The sequence below is a fragment of the Neospora caninum genome, chromosome Ia (assembly GCF_000208865.1).
Source record: "Neospora caninum Liverpool complete genome, chromosome Ia".
Taxonomy (NCBI): domain Eukaryota; phylum Apicomplexa; class Conoidasida; order Eucoccidiorida; family Sarcocystidae; genus Neospora; species Neospora caninum.
This window is the reverse complement of record NC_018385.1, coordinates 2,233,408-2,242,515: the sequence shown is the minus strand read 5'-3', so window position 1 is coordinate 2,242,515 and position 9,108 is coordinate 2,233,408. Positions and strand designations below refer to the sequence as shown.

Here is a 9,108-nt window from a genome sequence, read left to right as displayed (position 1 = left end):
ACGAGCTGGAAAACCCGCCCGCGCATGCATGCATAGTCGAATGCTTTCAAACGCCACTCGATTTTCGACTTTGCAGTACAGCCTCTGCTGATGGTAAATTACTCCTCATCAGACCGCACCTCACAAGTTATCAATCGCGTCTGCGGCTCTTGGATATCACAGAGCAGTTTCGCAAACGCAGCATATTTCGCGTGGAGCTCTCGCTTCCCAGTCCTTGCCTTCACCATTTGCCAATAACGTTCAGCGCGTGCGCCTTTGCTTTTTGCGCCTCAACTCGCATCACATTTTGCTTCTCGGCCTATCGAGTGAGAACATGACATCTGCCTCGATAGCTCTGCGCCTTCTTCCTACATATGTCCGTGTTGGTCTTTAGAGTGCTGCTGACGCGGAAATCTCAACGAGCAGCGCATGCAAACCTCCACGCTTGCCCACACTGCCTCGTGGTTGGTCAGCCGTCGTCATTCGAATGACAAGTTTCCGTTGCGCCCGTCCACGTCGCTTCTCCAAGCTCTTTGAGCTTCGAATGTCTTCCGTCGGCTTTTCGCAGTAGGTCGGATGCGTTGTGTCATGGGATCGCTCAGGGCATTAAGTTTCTGCGCGCAGTTCGTTTTGTCTCCCGACAGCGTCATCCAGCTTAGGTGTTTCTCATCGGCACCCGGTGGCCGTTAAGGCTTAATTTTCTTGTTTGCTCTTGCCGGACAACAGATGCGTGAGGCCCAGCGCGCGAGAGGGATTTTGCTAGGTCAAGGTGCGTGCTGAGGCAAAATGGTTTTGGTCGCCAGCAGCGTTGACAACCACAAAATCTACAACCTCTCGGGAGGCCGTAGCCGCGCGGCAGATTTCCTTCCGCGCCGGAAGCGGCGACGCCGAAGAGAGGGGCAAGGCGCTGGACCTGACGCTCAGGATGTCGAGCTCCTGCAAGAATTCGAGTTCAACGTCTCCTCCCAGTGCATCCGAGTCTCGCCAGATGGAAAATTCATTGCCGCGACTGGCGTGTATCCTCCAGAGGTGCGAGCGCTACACTGACCCGATTGTTTCCACAAATCGGGAAGCGAAACCGACAACCCCTGATCCGTCGTCCATGACCACGGTTCGGAGCACGGAGAAAGCTGGCGCACAGCCGAGAAATGCGAAGAGAGAGGGGGAACGGCTAGGGGATAAAGACGTTTGATTCAGCTTCGGCAAGATAATAGACTCCGTAGTTCACTGTTCTTCTGCACGCTTCATTAATATGGGGGAAGCGTACCACCTTTAAGGGTGCGGGTCTGTCGTTGACAGACCGACTGCTGTATGATTTCGTACGCTCTTAATGTCCTTTTGCGGCCCATGGCCTTTCCCTCCTTGCGCTATCTTATCCCCTGCTGACAACCCATTTGTTCCTTCAAGGATTTCTTCTCGTGTCTTCTAAAGGCCTGCAGGCGGCCGTGGCTGACATGTAGGAGGAAACCAGATCTGCATTCGCGTGCGGTGTTTTGCCGCTTTCTACGCGTTCATCCGCAATTCGTGATCTGCCCTGGATCGCTCCCTCCTGTGGCAGTGCTGAGCCGTTGGCGCTATTGAAGAGCCATCGAAAACCTTTGCGGCTCCTCCTGCTTGTGGCTTCTCGTCCTGCTGCACTTCTTATAGGTCCGCATGTATGAAGTCGAATCGATGGGCTTGAAATTCCGCCGCGGTCTCGACCACGAAGTCATCGACTTTCTTTTCCTAAGCGAGGACTATCGGAAACTCTTTTTCCTGCAAGCACAACGGCACATCGACATCCACACTCAAGGCGGCACTTACCACCGGGTACACGGCCTGGGGTGTCTTTTCTGTCGACTCCCCAGTTTTGGAGCTCAGCAGCGGTTGAGCATCAACTTGGTGTCCTCTGCTGGCTCGCGTCAATTTTTCGTTCGTCCTCAACACGCCTCTCTGGCTTTCTCTTCGGTTTGCTAAACAGGCGCCTGGAGGCCCGCAAGCGGGCTGCTCAGTCCAGTATCTGGGTCATCCACCGTCCGTGTTGAGGCGTTTTCACTCTGTTTGCTTGCGGGTGCAAATCGTAAACATCTTTTGAACATCAACCGTCCGCTAGCAGAACTTACGGCACTGTTATCTGCGCCAGTAACGTGTGCGTTTCGCTGGCCGTAAACCCTCGTAGCCTCTCCTGTCTTCGGCTTGTTGAGTGGAGGATTCCTGGAGGCCTGGTGTTCCGGCGTTAGCTTCCATTCAAAATGCTGTCCAATCCTTGCTTTTTCTCCTCTCGATGCGCCTTGTTTGGGTTATCGCTCGGAACTCTTCAGAGCAGGACCCGACCAATGGCCAATTGCTTGTCGCTGAATCTGCGTTATTTCTTCTCCCTTCCCCGGCGTTTTTCAGCTGCGCATTCCGCGCGAGGGGCGAGGCCTTTGTTACCTACCCACTTTGGCGAGCGCCTGCATTGCCGCCAGCGGGAACGAGGTCTACATGCTCGACCTCGAAGACGGTTGCTTCCTTACGCCGTGGACGACGACGAGTCCGGCGAACAACTGCTGCTTCACCTCCGCCGTTCTTCCAGTGCTCGCCATCGGAGGGTACGTGAGAGATCCCAGAATCCCTCTTTTGCTTTCCTCACTTGTCGGTTCTCTCTTTGCGTCTCTCTGCGTTGCGCTGTCACTCGCTACTCGGCACTCGCGTCCGCCCGGCTTAACACTGCCTCGCCTCCTCTCTCGACTGAGCTTCTCCTCGTCTGGTTGTTGTCGTTTGCGTCACCTCCCTGTATATATTCGCTTGGTTCTTCGCTTCGTTCCTCCGCGTAGCGTCGTTGTCGCCGGCTCGTTGCGCTTCCGTCGCTCCATCCGTCTTGGATTTTCCTCCTGGACGAACCTGCGTCTTGGTTTCTCTTCTGCTCTACAGAGAGAACGGCGTAGTGGAGTGCTTTGACCACCGCACCGCACAGAGTGCCGCATCGTTGGACGTCGCTTCCCACGTTTCTCCCTTCGCCGATGAGCAAGTGTAAGGCTACCGTTTCGCCTTAAGCGCGGGCTTATGGAAGCCCGCAGCCAGGCTAATCGCTCCTAACAGAAGATGGCTTCCGTCAATTGTCCCATGAAATTCACGTACAAGACGCGTTTTCTCTCCGTCTCTCGTACCGCCTCCTCGCGGCCGCCAACGTCTCCCGTTCCCCGCTGGCCCAAAAGCGCACGCACCCCCCTTCGTGACTGTCACTCTTTGTTTCTCTGGATTGGTTTCTACAAAGTTTCTCTCGTCCACACGCCCTCGTTTCTTCGTCTCCCACATTTTCCTCGTCTCTGTTCCCCCACCCCGTGTTTTTCCTCGCTCTCTCTACCGGCACATTCGCCATCCTCACGTTTGCGCACGGACCCCACGATGTTAGTTCTGCAGACGACCCAGGCGTGTCATGTTTTCTGCCTTCGTATTCGAGCGGGCGGTATCTCGTCCGAGGGTCACACCAGCGTCGAGGACCGTCTTCTCGCGTTCTCCACCACGCGCGTGGGAGGCTTCCGGCCCACGCGCCCCGTCTGTGTTTATCACGACGGCGGGCCGTGTGTGAGACGCATCTCTCCCCGTCCACAAGTTGGCGTCTGTGTCGCCGCTGTGTCCCCAGGCAAGTCACGTGCGGCGCCTTCTCTCCTTCCGGTCTCCAGATGTGCGTTGGCACAAGCACTGGAAGTTGCCTGCTCTACGACCTCCGCAGCCGGCGTCCCTTGTGTCACCACTCGCATTATAACGGCGAGCCGATCAAGCAAGTCACGTGGAAACCCATTGGTTCCCCGGGCAAGGGCGACGGTCCTGCTCCAGTCCCTGCCTCACAGCTCTCCTTCCTAGACTCCGAAGACAGTTCGTCTCCTCTCTCCGCGGTCTATGCGGCAGAAACCTCTGCTTCGCAAGGCGACCTCGTGCTGGCCAGCTGCGACGCCGTCAGCATCCACATTTGGAGAGAAGGGGAAGATTCGAGGCAAGGCGACGACTGGGGTCTGTCTTTGCCCAGCTCGGAGACACCCAGCTCGCAGGGCGGCAGACGCAACTTCCGGTCGAAGATAATCTCGACGATCGAAGCGCCCGTGGCTTCCGCCGACGAGGAAAGGGGACGGAGTGGCCAGGGTGGAACAGAAAAACAGACTGGAGGCATCCGGGACCAGCGCGTTGCGACGTTCAATGGCTTTGCATTCTTCGAAAGTTCGGGTCTCTGCTTCACTGCCGGTGAACAAAAGCGCATGGGAGTCTATTTCCTTCCGGCACTCGGTATCGCTCCCAGGTAAGACGGAGAATCCCACGCATGCATCTTTTCGATGATCCGGCACCCGTCGGCGTGTGCCCCAGTGCCCACTCATTCGTGTAGCGTGCAGCCGTTTGGCGTCTACCGAGTCTACTTGTAACCCCGAGACGGCTCCGCGTTACGTTCCCGCCCTGATAGGTACGCTTCCTTCCGTGGGGGGACATACGTGCCATGCCCTGCCGGTGATGTCTTTGCGTTGGTCTTGCCGTTCGAATTCTTTCCGTGGGACGCCCATGTGGTCACAGTTTGAGGGCTGGCGACGCTCCGGTGTTGGGGCGTGCTCGTTGTGGCTTTCCATTCAGGAATGCTCCGTTTGTGTGTGATTGTTGACGAGGGGTGTCGGGCCTTTTTAGAGACTGTGGTGTCCCTTCTTCCGTAGTTCTTCTGTCGCTTGATTCTCGTGAAGCTCGCGCGCTCCCTCCGAAGTCCTGGTAGCTCGACAGACGGCCACAGGAGCGAGGGGAAATTTGTTCGGTCGCGCGTCGGGCTTCACTCCGGATTTTGAGTTGGTGATTGTATGCTTTCCCCGCATCGCGCCGAACACAAAGGCACGGGGCCGCAAAAGGACAACGGAGCAGGTGTTTAAGACCAAGCTGGCGGCGAATGCTTCAGCGTCTGTTTGTCTCTTGTCACGGCTTTGTCCTTGGTGCCGTGTTCGGGTTTCCTGTTGCAACCACAGAGAGGAAGGCCTTGTTCTGTCTTTTGCGACTCTCAGGTGGTGCTCCTTTTTGGACACGATCACAGAGGAACTAGAGGAAAGCGGAGGCATCTCTTCGTCCTCAGCGCTTACAGGCAGCGTTTCACAAGGCGAGGCTGCATCCGTTTACGATGACTATCGGTTTGTGACGCGCCAGCAGCTGGAACAGATGGGAGTCCAAGAACTCATCGGGACTTCTTACGTCAAGCGATACATGCACGGGTACTTCATGGACGCGAAACTTCATCGGAAGCTCCAGGTGAGCGGACCAGAGTGGAGACGGTCTGGGGGCTGGAGCAAAAAACAGGAGTGATACGCGACCTCCCGCCAAAAAGTACACAGACTGAGGCATCAGATGGAGCGGCACCGGATGTTACTGCCGCAGGTGTTGCGTCGTCTCAGTCTGGAGTGTCTCGCCTCTGGGGAAGGTTGTGGAGGGAGTGGCCGAGACTGTTCATGCAGAGTCCTAACGCCGTCCTTCTGAAATGCAGCAACGCGCCTTTGAGTGCCTCGGCTTCCCTCCCTCGTTCCATCGCGGCTCGCAGCAGGCCTAATGCGCGCGAGGATCTGGCGGGGGAAGACCCTTTAGAGGCGCTTCCTTGCCAGCTGTGCCTCCGGTGCATGCGTGCTCGATTCTGTTCTTCAGTAGACTCCCCGGCAATCCCGGCCTCCTTCCTGTGATGCACTCTGTCCACACGCCTAAACCGTTCGTTTGTCCACGGATTTCGGGTGGCTCAGAGCTGTCAACGGCTGTCCTGCGCAAGACGGCCGGCTTGCTCGGACCGTACTCGTGATGGTGATTCATAGCGTCTATGGAAGGCGCCACGTGTGCGACTCCTGGTCCGGCGGCGTTCGGGTTCGCCTCTTTGTTGCCGTGTTCACATCGTGGTGGACGAAATCTGCGCAGGAACAGGAGCCAGGAACGCGTTCCAGCTCCGGGTTGTTTCCCATCGTGTTTGTGGACTGCTCAGGACGCTCTGGAACCTTTTGGCTACGAAGAGTATCGCCGAGAAAAAGTTCGGCAGAAAGTGGAAGAAAACAAAAAGATGCGCATCGAGGTACGGCCGACTGCAGCGATCCCCCAAACGGCCACACGTTCGTTACTCGTGCTCAACGTTCACGCCCTTTTGGGATTTTGGTTCGACGAACCGGCGACGCCTCGGTTCAAATATCTTTCTCCTCGTTCCGTTCCCGCGTTTTTACTCTGCATTTTCAGATTCGTCACAAGCTTCCGAAGGCGAACTCCGCTTTGGCAAAGAGACTGGAGGAGAGTGCAGTTGGACGCGTAAGTGCTTGCGCTGCTTCCCTGCCTGCATGGTGTTGGCGGCGATGCCGCCGTATTTTTCGGGTCTTTCTTGCCGCTCTCACAAACTGAAGCCCGATCGTACAGTCAGCTACTCAGCGATCAGCAAGGTTCCTCGGCTTTTTCTGCCGGCCTGAATCTCTAATCTGGTACAGTAGTTGTCCGGATGAATCATCCCCACCGGCGTTCAGTGTACAAGTTGTTTTTCGAAGGAACCAGGGAATGTGGATGCTCTCCTTGCTGGATGGACACCCGGACGCTTTCCCGCAGAGGGCTTCGGGGACAAAACGCTTCCTTTTCTCTCGCCTTTCATGCCCCGTTTCCGAGAAACGAGCTCGCCGCACCGCGCGACTTGTTTCCATGTTTGCTACTCTCCTCTTTTCTTGATGCTTCGCGTTTTGCTCAGGCCTCGGGAGGCACGAAGAAGGAACGGCAGCAACAGGAGGCCGCCCGTCAATTGCTTACAGATCGGCGCTTTCAACGTCTCTTCTCCAATCCCGATTTCGAGATCGAGGGAGACGCGGTGCAGTGAGCGCCGTTTTCTGCCTTTCGTCGCCACTCGCTGTCGCTGTGCTGTCTCCTTTGGTGGCGGATCTCCCGTTCGCCACCTCTCTGGTTCCTCTCCTGGTTCTTCTGCTTGTCGCCGGTTGATGTCTGCATTACTGTGTTTTTCTTTCTCCACGGAACCCTTTCTTTCTCCGGCTGTCCAGCTTGTTGCGGCCATACTGTCTGGCGCGTTTGTGACTTGTTTGCGCGTAAGTAGCATCCCGTTCTCGTTTCGATGCAGGAAAGCATCCCTGCAGCACCCAAACGGATGACCTTGCACTGGCACCCAATTTGCATCCTGTTTCCTGGCTCACCGTGCCGGTGCGGGCTACTCCGGCGGTCTTGACTGGCCGTAGGCTGATGGGCGTCTTCAGAACGGGGTGATGAAGCGGCTTTACGGTGCATTGTGGGACGTAGAAAAAACGGTCGCATATCGGTACCGGGACGCGGTCGACGTCAGATACTTTTCACAGCACAACTCCTTTTTTGCGGACTTGTGGAGGATCAGGTACAGTCTGCATCACCAACCTTGTTCTCTCGCCCCCACCCAAGGGGACCGGCTTTCACGGGGGCGAAGGTAACCGCCGCCTGGCAGTGGAAAACCTTGCGTCAGGGAATGCAAGACATCGCTTGGCTGTCACAAGGCTAAAAGTTGGCCCCGTACCGCTGTCTCCGCAAGTGAGCACGCTGCAAAACCCGTCTGATCACCGTACAGCGTGGGACCTCTCTTCCCAAATCACGGCGACGTGGTCACGTCGTATGGTCACGGCTTGTAGGCGTGGCTGCGAGTGCCTACGTGTGTACTTTTTTGGATTGGCATCGCCGTCCACGACGCCTCGTGCACAGCACTCCCTACGCTTAGCTACATGCACGCTTGAAGTGGATGTCCACGGCGACCAAGAACTGCTGCCGTAGCTTCTCAACATCTGAATCCGCTAGGCTTGGCGCTGATGTCCCTACCTTTCGATGTCCTCCCTGTTTCGATGTAACGACCGAAAACGGAATGGGACAGAACACTGTAGGTCCGCGATACAGAGTGGAAATAAGAATATCCGCGCTAGCAAGGTAAAGCAGAGGGGTGGACGAGTACCACTAAACTACCCACTGTCACTCTACGGAAAGACCACCCGTACAGCGGGACCGTTAAACCTATCGCAACAGTTTTAACACATTCATCGTTGGTTTCAGAAATGTTTCAGAGCTCCAATCTTGCGCGGCGTTTCCCAAACAGCATACACACTGCCTTGGGAGCAACGACAACACGCTGTGCTGAAATGATATCACCCACCTTGTGGCGCTCGACCAGCAATATGACACTCATGGGCTGAACGCTGCCACACCTAGATGACGATTATAGTGGCGCTGGTGATCCGAAACAAGGTCTTTCGCAGCTCCACTTCGAAGCATTTTATGCGCCATGCTTCGCTGATACTGTATACATATATCGCTTACACAAAGTTCTACTTTTGCTTCGCAGCCGGCTTAAACAGCAAGGGACCAACTGGCAGACACGGAGTAACAGGGTGCCCGATCGGTGTACAGTGAGAACCACAGTAAGGGAAAATTGATTCCTGGACAGGCAAACACAACCTACCGGTCGCCATCCAAAAAGGTATTGCTACGGGGCGCCCGCCGATAGTCTTAGCTATTGTTAAAACTCGGCGTGCCACAGTGTCTCGCTCGAGGCTGTTTTCTGGTAACGCCATCCTTGAGCATCCACAGCGCTCCACTGTTGCTGAGCAACAATGCCTCATCCGTGAGATGGCACTTAAAGATACCCATCCTTGCAAAACACATGCTGCTGCGACCAGCTGTCACCGCTTCTTGCATACTGCTTGTCGATACTCTGCCTCTATTGTGGCTTTTGGTGAGCCCGCTGTCGATAAGCGGTAAGCAGTGAAGACAATGTCATCGCCTGGCCCTTTTTCGCCTTCCATTTTGATGCTCAGGCACTGGCGGCCGTCTGCGGAAGCGGATTTCTGGATTTTCAACATACCTCGGGTGGACGGTGCTTGTGTCGCTGGTCTTCTTGACGCTGAGCGAGTTATTGACGGCCACAAGGACACAGGGGATCCCGTCTAAGTCTCTGTCTCTGTTGAAGCTGCGGAAGCAGTACCATGGGGTCAACGTGGCTCCTTCACTGGATACATTTTTGGAGATGTCTCAGGCGGGGCTGACTCCAGGAACATGGCGCTATCAGCAGCGTGTATGCGAGAGGACATACGAGTGGGTGCTAGCATGCTTGCCACTGGAGCCGGTGCTCACGTCGCTGGCATGTCAAACCGTGTACTTTGATTGTCTCTTCGT

The 9,108-nt window shown here is 55.9% G+C and overlaps 1 protein-coding gene across 1 annotated transcript; it reads left to right on the top strand.

Moving 5' to 3' along the window:
- Positions 1-765: 765 nt before the first annotated feature.
- Positions 766-8,883, top strand: NCLIV_002430 (conserved hypothetical protein; the record flags this gene model as incomplete). Its single annotated transcript, XM_003879741.1, has 10 exons — positions 766-1,008; positions 1,627-1,788; positions 2,356-2,549; positions 2,872-2,970; positions 3,584-4,234; positions 4,971-5,211; positions 5,924-6,010; positions 6,169-6,237; positions 6,662-6,783; positions 8,751-8,883. 10 exons carry the CDS (start codon positions 766-768, stop codon positions 8,881-8,883), a joined length of 2,001 nt encoding a protein of 666 aa, XP_003879790.1.
- Between the last annotated feature and the right edge of the window lie 225 nt (positions 8,884-9,108).